This window comes from Ammodytes marinus (genome assembly GCF_949987685.1).
Source record: "Ammodytes marinus genome assembly, chromosome: 5".
Lineage (NCBI taxonomy): Eukaryota > Metazoa > Chordata > Actinopteri > Uranoscopiformes > Ammodytidae > Ammodytes > Ammodytes marinus.
This window is the reverse complement of record NC_137234.1, coordinates 30,824,267-30,837,835: the sequence shown is the minus strand read 5'-3', so window position 1 is coordinate 30,837,835 and position 13,569 is coordinate 30,824,267. Positions and strand designations below refer to the sequence as shown.

The 13,569-nt window shown below is 42.7% G+C and overlaps 1 protein-coding gene across 2 annotated transcripts in view; it reads left to right on the top strand.

Moving 5' to 3' along the window:
• LOC307250376 (solute carrier family 45 member 3) overlaps nucleotides 1-13,569 on the top strand; it is a 42,325-nt gene that overhangs the window by 26,083 nt on the left and 2,673 nt on the right. For both annotated transcript variants that reach the window (XM_080027441.1, XM_080027442.1), the window contains exons 2-5: nucleotides 2,929-3,282; nucleotides 8,506-8,696; nucleotides 10,321-10,984; nucleotides 13,129-13,394. In XM_080027441.1, coding sequence (XP_079883567.1) covers nucleotides 3,132-3,282; nucleotides 8,506-8,696; nucleotides 10,321-10,984; nucleotides 13,129-13,394 — 1,272 coding nt within the window. In that variant the 5' untranslated portion in view covers nucleotides 2,929-3,131. The remainder of the gene's footprint in view (nucleotides 1-2,928; nucleotides 3,283-8,505; nucleotides 8,697-10,320; nucleotides 10,985-13,128; nucleotides 13,395-13,569) is intronic.

Genomic DNA, 13,569 nt, shown 5'->3' with positions numbered 1-13,569 from the left:
TGGGAACACGATGAAGGGCATGACTGGAATACATTGTAGAGTCAGAGAAGATGTCATTAAGCAAGTGGTGGAATGACTGTGTGTGTGTGTGTGTGTGTGTGTGTGTGTGTGTGTGTGTGTGTGGTTTTCTTTCTCTTTCGTCCCTTGAAACGCAACACAAGAGCTGTGTTCTGCTGTGTGCCAATACCACAAACATTGCACTGGCTTATCAAGAGTACCATATTCAAACAAAGTTATTTTATTTTTACGGTTGACTCTGGGATCGATAAATGTACTGATAAATCCCAACACAGTCCTCCTCTTTCGCCCCTGTTCTGAACTCTTCCTTGCCAGTGCAGGCTCGGGGCAAGACCAAAGCAACCATTCAATCTCACAAAATCCCTGGAATCTGACTTGCATTTCGGGCCAGGTATTTCCAGACAAGCCGCGGCTGCTTGGGTGGACAAATCAGATTTCCATATTCTTGCCACCAGGGGCCCTTCTGTTTTTTAGTGAGAACGTCTGACAGGGAGTCAGCTGGGGCGTCAATGGAAAGCATTCACACTGAGATTCAGAACCATAAAGGCATAACAAGTCGTGGGCAGACATGTCAAAAGGGTCCTCTCAAGAATGCAGGTCGGAGTGGAAGCTGACCTCGGGGGTTGAGGAAGTATAAGAAATAAATGCAGCCAGGAGAGGGAGGGGGGAAGATTGTAAATACACACACGCAGACATACACACACACACACACAGATTATGTTGGTAGGGGGTTGTAGTGGCCAGACAGGCCGTAGGGGCAAAGGCTGGTCCCCTGATGGGTGTCTTTTCAGCGTGCCCAGGCTGGGTGGGGAATGAAATCTGACGGGTGTGAAATGGTCCTCTTTCTCAGTGACCCAGGGCCCCTATGCTAGATTCAGGCCGCCGCTAACACAGTTGCTTTGTCCTTCAGATTCTCAAAGGGCCTGTATAATCAAAGGACTCATAATGCCAGAGTTGGGGATGTATTGAATGCTGTAGGAACACTTGATGGCCTCATTGATGACCTTCAGCGAAGATTTTTTGATTACTACGATGTGAATGGCACAAGAGGTTTTAGAAGGGCCTATTGTAAGTCTGGGATGCCTGAAGCGGTGTTCAACTGTGGCGTTTAAAGACATGAAACTCCTGAGTTGATAACAGAAATGGTTCTTGTAATGCACCAAGCAACACTAGTTCATTCAAGGAATACTTCACCCATACGGAACCGGTGTTCTATCATTATAAGATCACTATTATAATATAATGATTGAGGTTTTTCTTCCCTCAGTCTTCCCTTGGCCCAGCTGTCCTGTTAATCCTAACTGACATCACAGTAAGAAAAATGTAGAGTTAGACAGTGAGACCATAAAACACTATTTCTGCCTTTTCTCAGGCTAGGATGAACCAATTTCAATTTTTTTTTGCACATTTATACTAAATAGGATCTCAGAGTTCAATACACCTTCTTATTCCCACCGGTGAAGTAGGTATTTAAGAAAATTGTTCTTCTGTATGTCACAATTTTTTCAACCGCACAAAGTGAATTTCCTTGGAATGCTGCACGAATCTGATTAGATCAAAGGTTATGTTATCAACCAAGTCTTGTTAGAGATGATGACATTCAATGTATTTGCTGGGAGATAACAGATGGGCAGCATCGGCAGAGAGAAATATCACACCGAATGCAAAAATAGCACCTTGCCGTTTCTGTTTTTGCGACTGTTCTTGCTATTTCCCTTTTGCTGTAAAAGAACCAGACTTCATTCTCGTATGATAACGGTGATCTTTGTCTTTATTCACAGTTTTTTTTTCACTCTGGGAAACCGAGACATCTGTACACAGGTCTATGCACACATATTGTAGGCAGTGAGTGATCTCTTAACCAAAGGCATGCTGCTTCATCAATCTGTTCCTCCTCAGCTTCAATCTCTTTGAGTTTGTATTTAGAATTGAAGTCACACCTCATTCCTTTCTTCAGATGAATATCAGTCATTTTAAAACTACAATCACCACGGGTTACAGGACAGGTATAGGTGGACCCGGTCAGCTATTGTCACTAGTGTAATGATCCTTCAAGGTGTGGTTGACTTCCCTGTCAGTGTAATATGTTATACAAGAGACAGTCGTTGGGGTTGACCTTGTACATTTGTTAGTCTTGTCTTTATACACAAAGCATCATTTTGACAACACAGTTGATGACTTTGTTGTCGCTTTTCCTTCATCTGGAACAACTCCTCCTTCTGTCTATGGTGAAAAACACTGTGGGACTTCTCAGTGTCTTTCTAGTGGCACGTCTGTCTCATGCACACTCAGCTGAACAATGGTAGTAATCTGCTGAAACCTTCTGGAAGGTGGACTCTCCCATATGTGAATGAACTATGGTTAGATTTTAATAATACAGATTATGACAGGGTCAGCCAAGGAAAGGCTCAATTTTTGATCTCTCCACTAATACTACAGTCATTACGGAGAAGGGAAAGAGAGATTGGGAAATCATAACTTGGACATGCAGACCCTCTACCATGCTTGTTTTTAGACTTAAAGTCCAGCAAGGCGGCAGCAGGGGGATAAAGCAAGAATTCTCTCAGCAAATGGTTGGGTGTGTTTGCCACGTCGCTGCAGCTGACTCATCTGCTCTGTCTGCTTGGTGTTGCTCCTGTGGTGAAGCTGTTGTAGTGGAGCAGCTCAGGGAATACATTCATATCACAGGCTTCTGACTGGCCATTTCCTCGTTATGCTGCAATCTGTGTTGATTAGCCTCTGTTGTGACAAAGCTGTCACTCCCCCCCCCCCCCCCCTCCTGTGCTACCTGAGTCTGAAATAGCAGCACATTACGCATTATAAACTGTATGACATGCTGTGCAGAGATTGAGAATGTGTGAAAGCTTTATTTTTATTTTTATGTCTCACGGCTCTCCTTTTGCTCTTTAGATCCAGAATGCTGAGGAGAGGATGAATTGTCATCGGAGACATCCACGTGTCTTTGCTGCTGTCCCTTCCCGACGGCCCTCTGGTCCCAGCGAGGTACCATCTGCCTCACCACGCTCGCCCCCTCACCCAGGGCCCTCCCCCTGCCCCTGCCCCCAGTAGTGGCTGTCCCAGAGGGGAGGAAAGGCGAGCCAGCCCCTGTAACTATGCTGGATGGATGGAGGTCTCAGTTGCGTCTCGTCCTGCTCAACTCCCTGACCTGTGGCCTGGAGATCTGTGTGGCAGCTGGGATCACATACGTGCCCCCACTACTGCTGGAGGCCGGAGTGGAGCAGCGCTACATGACCATGGTTCTAGGTAAGGGCAGGGTTCATACAGAGTCCCAAAAGTTTTGAGATTGCTTCATTTTAAATCTTGTGTTTATAAGGTTTACTGAAAATTTGCTGGATTATCTCCACATTGACCGGACTGACTCATATTATTCTTAATTATGATCAAATCAATTATTATTTTTATTTAATTTTTTCAAAAAAGGATGGATTTTTCTTGAATTTGACTCAGTGACTGATAATCAGCCACAGAAATGAGATGCCTGTCAATATACAATACATTATATTCAAAGCTTTGGGGTCTTGATCAAAGTTATTTTTATCTTTAAAGTGCTGGAAAAGTGCTTGAATTTGACTCTCAAAAAGCTGTATTAACCCTGTAACGGCTTGGTAATGCCTGGAAAGGGGCGGGGGCTCTGGTCTCTAGGCCTCCCTACTTCACTATAGTGTCTTGTTTTGCTTTAGTCTGATTCTTTTTTACATATTCATAGTCTCATTAGTCCCTCTCTGTTCCTTTCTGGTGAAGTATTCATTTATCATGAAAGGCACTTACTCATACTCTCAAAAGATGGACAACCTCGTGGATCCGCCTTCTTGTGGCTTGCTTATTGACCACATGAGTGATTGTTTCATGGCCACTGTTTCAATTAAATTTTTATAGCTCTCGAGTGCCATTTATTCACTTAGACATTACTTTGTATACCGTCAAGGGGCTACAATTGTATTGTTATTCATTTGTTTCCCTTGGTTAGATTAAAGCCATAATACAATTGGGAAAACTATCTGATTAGTTGCAATTGACGTCATGAGAAATATTGAGATGGTTCAGCCATGAGACAGACTGAACCATCCAAGGACTGTATGCTTAGCTGTTGAAAAATGAGTTTGATTGATGGATAAAGTTGTGAGCTTGTCCGGTGGGGGAGGGGGGAGGGGCTGTTGTATGGAGACTATGCCCCCAGGCTCTTATCTTCTTTCCCATTCAGGTCATAATTAAGGCTATTACACTAATCCGTGGCCAAATCACCATTGTCTTTGGATGGTGTTAATTTAAAGGCATCGGGAGGGCAAACTACTGGAGGAAGAGCCACATACTCTGTAGACAGATTTACGGACTTCATTGAATTCCCTTCACATTCCACAATGTAAACAAGGATCAACTGTAAATTCACCAAATTCATTCGAAGGGATTTTCTATGTCAAGCTCTTTTTTACATGTTATGTTAGGATCATAACATCATTGTCACAGTCTGAGTAGATCAAGGATTTTTTTCATTTATTTTAAGGGCAACAAATGTATATATAATATAATCAGTCTAAGTTACTTTGCAATGCTTATAGTTATGTTTTTTTATCCCAAAAAAATACATACACACTTTGGCCTTCTTGGTTATTTGTATTGTCCTACACATTACAGCTACACAGTGCACAATGCTTAACAGCTGATTAGCTCTACTTTGTATCACAACTTTCCTATGTTTGTTGTGGTATTTGATGTGGTGTCTTTATACTTGTGTCAGTCTTGAAGTAGAATTGGCAGAAAGGTTTGGGACAGTATTAGGACAGCCAAATACTGAAATTCAAAACCAGTGTTTACAATAGCTAGGCCTACACTATAAAGATGCATTGTAACCCTGTAAACAACCCCACTCTATAGGGAGCTGAACAATTCAGCTGGGGTGTGTAAACATTGATTCAACTGTGAAACAGAAGTTTGAAAATGTTTTCATCATGCCAGCAGCATGTGTTTTTTAAATCCAACTTTGCTCATCTTCCATTTTGTCCTTTGGGAAGCGGTAAAAACAGTTTTTTTGTTTCAGCATCTCACAGTTACTTAACTACAACTAAGTTTCCAGCTGCTGTAGTGTCAACATGCTGCTGGACGAAAGAAACCTGATTATCAACAGAAGTGACAACATATACAGGCTTTGGTGCAATTGACGCAACATCGATACCACACATACCCTTAAAATACAATCCAGCTTTGCAATAAACACTGCATTTGTGAAGTTCACAATATAACATGTTGTAGAGAAGGTGCAAGAGTGTCATTGATTTAACTATATTGTCATTTTTGAGCCCGACGTTTGTGGTAGTTTTTCAGACCTTTTCTTGAAGCTCTATCCAACACTTCATAAAATAAATTAGCAAACTGTAGAGGGGGAATCAATGTAAACAAAACATCGTAAACCTCCAATCATTAGGTGTTTTATCTCTCACTAAACATAGAGATACTGTACTTCCCTGATAAAAAAAATCTGTGCACCATCACACCCAAGAATTCTGAGAAAAGCCATGTATAGTAGCTAATTCTGCCGTGCGCTACATTGCATTGTGCGACAGCAGATATACACACCAGAGACAGAAGCTGAAGGCTGCATCATTAATTCTGGCTAACATATAATCCAGTGTTGCCTCTGGTTGTGTATTTATGGCTACAGTTGCCTTGAACCTTTCAATCTAAGAACAGTCTGTAAGAAAATTAACTTGGACTATTTGAATTCTTTCTAATTCAAACATTTAGTTTTTTTTAAAAGTCGGCCGTCTAGGTGCCCACAAGTTAGTGGAATGACTGTACATACCCGCAATTAGCATCATCCATATGGTATACATTTGCACACTGTAACTGAGTTTACTTGTAAGGGATGTGCATAGTTGCATTATCTTGCCATCTCAAATGGCATTCACATGGTCTTCACTAAAGCCAACTGTCTCTTTGAGATATTGTCTTGTGACTGTACAGATGATACAATTTCAGCAAACCAAGAGGTTCTGTGTTGATGAGTGGAGAGACTGTTCACGTATCCAGATGGAACAAGTACACTTTCCGTTTCTGTAACAGCTGCCGGTGATATGATGAAAAATTATTTCATTGTGGGGTTCCTCCCAACCAGCCTGCACTGTAAGCCAATCTGGAAATGGCACTCAACCTAATTCCCATTCCCCTGTATTAAAATGGAGTGCCTGAGTGTTATTTGAATGAAGATGGATATTGTGTCTTGAGAGGGGTGAAGCTCATTTCCGTACGCAGTAGTGTCGGGTTCTGCCATGGCTGCAATCTACGTTATCTAATAGCCTTTTCTTTTGGCTACTTCATCCTCCAGTTGTTACTTGCTTTCTCTAGTTTCATCTCTGTTAGTGGAGAAGATGTCTCTTGCTCTTGTTATTTTAAACATATTTAGGTGTCTATTTAAGTAACACAGCACATTGTAGAATGTGACGGGTCTGATGAGGTATTTCATGGTTAGACACCACACAGATAAACGTGTGCTTCTGTAAACAGATCTGTAATGCAGCTTGCGTTGTATTGTGTGTATGTGTTTGATTTATACTATATAGCAGCAGTGAGTAGTGAGCAGCTACTGAGCGGGGAGGGTGTGTGAGAGACACTTAGTCTTACAGCTGTAGATGGCAAGGATTGTTATGATGGGCCTCCACAGCTGCAGCCAGTAGAAATGTGGTGGAGGGGTCGAGGGGATGACTGCGTGGCTACAGTCCACATATCCATATCTCTCAAATTGCCTGCCTGTCTCTTTGTCTGTGTCCGTCTGCTTCTGGAAGGGTTTTATATGGTTCTTTACAGACACCAGAAACACATATGTCTCTCTTTTTCTGAGTTTCAGTTTCTTAACCAAGATCCATTTGTAATCTTTGGACAAGTTCCAGTTATGCTTTTTTGCTTTGGAGGTTTTGACCCCCTAGTGGCGCTGAGAGCAATGTCTCGATGCAGAGGTCCCCATAGTTTGTACTTTGTTTTACGAGCATTTTTACGAGGACTGACATGAATTCTCAATATGGTCTTACACAAAGTGCCTTTTTAAAAAACCCTAGACCACTATGGTAGTTTTCATTTGTATCACCAGAACTAATGTCGGGTATATTTTAACCGATATAATATACCCAATAAAAAAATTGTTCTCATCAAAATATATTAAAGTCAACAATACATGGAACATTGAAGTAGTCGTCTTTTACTTATTTCCCCCTAAACAACGTCTCATAAAACGAAAAAAAGGTATGATGAGGGGACTCTATAAGAATGTGTGTAAAGCGAATACAATTGCCTGATTTAATACACAAAGACTAACGTCGGGTGGAATCCACCTGAAAAAGAATTATAGATATTTTACTCTCAATCACTAATGTGGGGGGCAGGGATGGGGGCAGGGAAACACGCCTACCTTCGATGACATCAGTGAGCAAACTGAAGCTACCCAAGGACCCTGTGGTATTTTTCACCTTTATTGATAGTTGAGTGCAGAGTTGAAAAGGCGAGAGAGGGAAGACGAGCAGTCTTGCAACCATGGGTCCGCTGCAACAGGTCCTTATCCTTAATGGTACTCCAGGGTGCCCCCACATGAAGTGCTTTTTGATGAAAAATGCTGGATGTAAACAGAAAAAGAACTGGGCTTGTCAATCCTATAATTAAAACTCCACAGGTTAACTTTTTGATGTCAAACTGTAGCCCCAAGACGGGGCTGTATGCAAACATCCCATGTACCAGCGTGTGTTGTTATTAGCCAGACCCGACCACATGTGGAGAATGAGCTGAGGTGGTGGTGGGTTACCTTCAGGCAACAGGCCATCTGTAGGAGCCATCAGCAGCAGACGGAGATGATGGCAGAGGGGGGCAAGTAGTTCACCCCTGGTAGGGCAGCAGCAAGGAGAGTCTGCAGGCTGAAACCCAGTGTGTCAGTCAGTCAGTCAGTCATACAGTAGCTGTTGTAAGACACCAAAGCTGAAAAGAGATTTTACAGGCACGTGTTATCAGTATGGGATAAGAAATCTACTTGACAAATATAATTGGAAATACATTTTTTTATTTAAAGGCGGTGTCAGCTTTTCTGGAGAATGCTTGTTGACACAATCACTTTTCAAAATCAGCAAATTTCTCCTCACGATCCGATACCTGTCCCTACTGTGTGTGTGCTGAGAGGAAACCCAATGTTAATACACAGTCTAGGCTCTGTAAAATGTATGTAAACAAAGGGGGCCCAACGTAGCTAACATGCCCGTTTACAGAGCCTGGGCTGTGAATTGACACTGGATTTTTTTTCAGTGCACACACAGTACAGACAGCTAGTGGATCATGAGGAGATATTCACTGATTTTGACAAATGTATTTTGTCAACAAGCATGTTCCAGAATCACTGACTCCACCTTTAAGGATTTCACGTTATGCACAAATAAAATATGTACTTAACTAATGTTGTCTCTGACTTCTTCTGCGCGTGCCTGGTTCTGTCCACAGGTATTGGTCCAGTGTTTGGCCTCCTGTTCATCCCTCTGATTGGCTCAGCCAGTGACCACTGCAACAGCAGTTATGGCAGACGACGGCCGTTCATCTGGCTGCTGTCTATGGGAGTCCTTCTAGCACTTATCATCATTCCCAACGCCGACGTTCTGTCAGCGCGCTTCGCCTGGGGTGGGCGCAGTTTCCAGGTAAGATAACTGTTTATTGTTTGTCATTCACATCTTGATGAATTTTACCTACAAGGCACCAAAGCCAAGAAATTAAATTGTGGTTCATACCTGTTCAAGTTTAAAGTTGTAATCGACATTTGAGTTACGGTGTTGTTTTTTAGTGTCCGTAAATGTAATTGCAGGCGCTTATGGACCAGGGTTTCCTTCAAAACTAAACATTATATACTGCATGAAGTCAATATATTGGCAGTTCTTACCTGCGTAACGCTTTCTCTCTGTGTTCTGATCCAACATTGTGACCCAGAAGTTATGAGAAGTACAGACAGAGAGTATGTATCGGTAGCGTAGCCAAGGTGACACTCGCCCAGGCATGCCTGCTGCATTCAATTGTACGTGGAAAATCGGGAACTTCAGACACAGCAGCACACACAGTGTGCAGAATGACCTTTTCATCAGTTTTTAAAATGTGGGACCTAGGACCATGTCTTATTGAAACCATACACTGTATATAAAAGATAAAAACTAAATTTTAAAACTGATTATAACACATTATAAGTGGGGGTCTGGGAGTCTCCCCCCCCCAGAAAATTTTGAGCATTAAACACTTAATTTCCTGCATTCTGGTGAATTTTTATGAAGCAATGTGTGCCTTTTCTGCATTCATTTTTATGTAAAGTAAAAGAGAACATTCACGGTTTCGCTGACTCAAATGTTATTGAATAGCATTCAATTCATGTGTAGTGCTTTCAAATATCTCCTGTAGCCTATTGTTAAAACATTTGGTTAAACTGTAATAAAGGTAATTATTCTATATCATGTCTACTATTGAGTATGGTATTTTACTAGCAGCATTAGGCTTTATTCAAAGAAAAAAAAATTAGGGAGCAGTTCAACACCAATGCAAACTACTAGGCTAAAATAAAACATCTGGGTTACTTGGTCCCTCCTCTTAGGCTACCTTGATTTGTGTTATGAAAAGTGCTATAAATGTGCAATACATAGGCTACAGTTCATTACACAGAAGAATAAAAGCATTTTAATTGGCGGATGAGCCATTTTCTACTTTGCAAACCTAATTTTCAAACTAAATTACCAAAAAACAATATACAAAACGATCCAAAGAGCTTCTGAATTTACTTGAGTGAAATTGAAGGGTTAATATGTTTGATGCACGCGCGCTCACCGGCCGGCGGGGACACAATTCTTATCAGCGGTAACTTGGCAGGCTATCAACACACACCTCAGAAGAGAAGGTATAGGTAGGGGGCTCGCCTCCCGCTTCGAATGCACAGTGCACATCAGAGCATAACGTTAATGCGCGTTCAGAAAGAGGAAGTCACGGCACTCATGTCTGTTAGCTTTTCAAAATAAGAATTTGAAAATAAAAATCCCGCAAAACAAATGTTATTTTGGGGATTAATTTCTCCGCGTGAGAAATTTGAGGTGTGGCGTGTGAGAGTGTGAACGGGTTGATTTGCGTGTGTCTCACGGCCAAAGAGTGAGACTTGGCAGCTATGGTAATTATACAGAGTCTGTATAATTATAATTATAGTGGTGGCAATTATACAGAGTCTGTATAATTACCACCACTATAATCTTACAACGCAACTGTTTCTTAATGTGATTGTTTCCTTGCTTACAGGTGGGCTTCCTTATCTTAGGGGTAGTGCTCCTTGACTTTTGTGGACAAGTGTGCTACACGCCTCTGGAGGCCCTTTTGTCGGACCTGTATCGTGAAGAGGAGGAGTGCGGACAAGCCTTTGCCATGTTCTCCTTCATGGTGAGCCTGGGAGGCTGTGTGGGTTATCTGCTGCCTGCACTGGACTGGAGTAACGGCATGCTCTCAGTTTACCTGGGAGGCCAGGCAGAGTGCCTCTTCTCCCTCCTCATCTTCATCTTCATCTCCAGCGTGCTCATCACCATGAAAGTGTCTAAGGAACCCTCGTGTGCCAGCAGTAGCTCTGTGGGTTCTGGAGCGTTACTAGAGTCCCCGGGTGTTGCGCTGGAGGCCGGTCGGTGCGGCGTGCCACGCTCCTGCTGCTACCTGATCAAGTTCAAGCTGCGGCTGCTGAAGTCTGGCCCGCTGCTGTGCCTGCTGAGAACGTGCTGGGCCATGACCCCGGCCATCTACAGGAGCTACTGCCACGTACCGCGGGTCATGAGGCAGCTGTGTCTGGCTCAGCTCTGCAGCTGGATGGCTCTCATGTCTTTTATGCTCTTCTACACAGACTTTGTGGGGGAAGGCCTGTACGAGGGCGTGCCCAGCGCGTTACCCGGAAGTGTGTCCAGGCAGAGATACGATGAAGGTCAGATTTCTTCTTTATTACAGTGTATTGAAGATTTGATGTGTTACGTGATTTTTTTTTTGTTGCCTTCAAACAATATCTTTCTAAATATCCATCTATAGCTCATTGTGATAAAAATACACTAGATATCATAAAACAGGGCCTTCATAAGTCCCTCATTGAAGTTCCAACAGCATTTAACAATATGACGTCACATCACCAAGAACAATCTCCCCAACTAGGGATGCACGTAGCAACTCATTTTCCCAACATTTAAACTGACATTTTATTTTCAACCCCATCCATATCCATAACTTAAAGCATGTTATTAGACTATTAGTCATTATGACTTTACCTCGGCGTTCAACATAAACTGGCTTTGGTTCCATCCCGGCCGTGCGGTCGGCTCTGTCACAGCTGGGCAGGATGCACTAACATTCCTCAGGCACAGGTGGAGGACAGAGACGAGGCCTGTGTTCCTGCATGCCCACATGCCTTCCTACTGCCCTCACTTTGTCTCTCGTCATTGTAGTGGACATATATAGCATATATAACATAGACCATTCGTACAAGAGATGGTGAAGATTTATTTGAAGTAGTTTAGTAGTAGTTTAGTTGCCACTGAACAAGTTACAAATCTGTTGTACGCGTAAGCCAAGCTCAAGCCAACTCAAGGGATTACAAGTATTACTTTCCACCACTGCACTCAAAATGTAAACAATGGCACAAAAGCTTAAGCTTCTGTTCCTGCTCTGTAAATCCTAGAGTTGTTAGTACTCTTGCCAAACAGTTGTATGCCTAATATGTCCTTATGGCCAGTCTGCTGTACGCCTATATGACTCTTTTGTCCACTATGCATTTTTTCAGCTTCCTATCTCACTTTTCAATTAATCAGCAAACAAAGAACTTGTTCATTCAAGTCAGGTAGCGGCCAAAGCACACAATTCTGAAGTCTGTCTGAGTGGCTTTTGTTTAATCTGAAACACAGCGTGTGTTATTAAACTACATCATTCAGCCTGCATCAAGGTTATCTCCAGTAGTCGATACCTGTGAAGTACAGATTTTTCCCCATACTGCAGCAGCTCTCCTTTGCACAGATTCTGTAGCATTCTGGCATGGTCCACTATCTCTGAGGGCTTGGATTTTCATCCTCATCATATTCTGTGGTGCTTGTAAAGTAGAGTAACATGGGCCGCTCACTTCTTTCACAGTAGTGATTCTTCGCTCTGCTGCTGAACTTCTGACCCACGCCGTTCCCTGAGAACAAGCGGAGAGATCTGGCTGAAATAAATAAGAGTCCAGACATGCAGTCAGTCAGTCAGTCAGTCAGTCAGTCAGTCAGTCAGTCAGTCAGTCAGTCAGTCAGTCAGTCAGTCAGTCAGTCAGTCAGTCAGTCAGTCTAGCTTCCTCACATTAGTACTAAAACTGAAAAACGGTGGATGAGCATGGGACATTATTAGAAACACAAACATTTTCCCACAGACAACAAAATCCCATAGTTTACGGTCCTTAAATTTAAAAGAAAGACGTTTTGTCACTGTCAAAAGCTGCTATGCATTCAATGATTCTGTTTTAAATTTTTTAAGTTAAAAGGCAATGTGATGAATGCAGATGCTCTTAAGTTGGAACTGTAAAAAATGATTACGTTTATTTCTTCATAAATAGCACCCTTTCATATGAATTTTGTCTGTTTCAAATACCTAATATGGTAGTTATTTTAAGTGTCAAAAACATGTCAAAACTAGCCTTTTGCTTTTTATGAGTAAGGATTGTTTTTTTTTTATCAGAGCACACGATACATCACAAGATTTCAATTTGTCCTCAATTGTTCATTAAGGCCGCAACTGACTGAATGTAGCCACATCTTGACGGCAAACAGCAGGGAACATGAATGAATCTAATTTTGGCCATGGAGTTTTCATCTCTGCTTCTGTTCTTCTAACCTAAAATTCAGCCTTAGTCATTTGACGAGTCCTCTTCCAAATGCTTGTTGTCTTGCTGACCTAGGGCCTTGAGGAACAGTGCCTCAGTAAACCAGGAACCAGACTGTGTGCTGTTAAAAGGCAGTCATCATTACAGCTGGGTCTCCTACAGAGGATGTCTGAAAGAAGATATAAGCACCATGGACTCCACTGGTTGTATTTCAAGTAACATTTGTCTTTCAGGTATCCGTATGGGCAGTCTGGGTCTGTTCCTGCAGTGTGCTACCTCAACCTTCTTCTCCCTGGTCATGAGGCGTTTAGTTCGGCGTTTTGGCTCCCGGCTGGTCTACCTGAGCAGTATGGTGAGCTTCACCTTCTCCGCTTCCGTCATCTGCCTGTCCAAAAGTGTGGTCTTGGTCACGGCAATGGCTGCACTCACTGGCTTTGCGTACGCCACACTGCAGACCCTGCCCTACACGCTCACCTGCCACTACCACAAGGAGAAAGAGGTCAGCAAAGAACTAATAACCATAAGCCTTGTTTCCACTGAGCGGTTTGGTGCGGCTCTGCACGCTTTGATTGGTGTTTCCACTGTGAAGTTGGGAAGGGTCGGCAGTGGAAACACAAGCCAGATCCAGCGTTATAGTGCTGACCCCAACTCAGTGGAAACAAGGCATAATACAC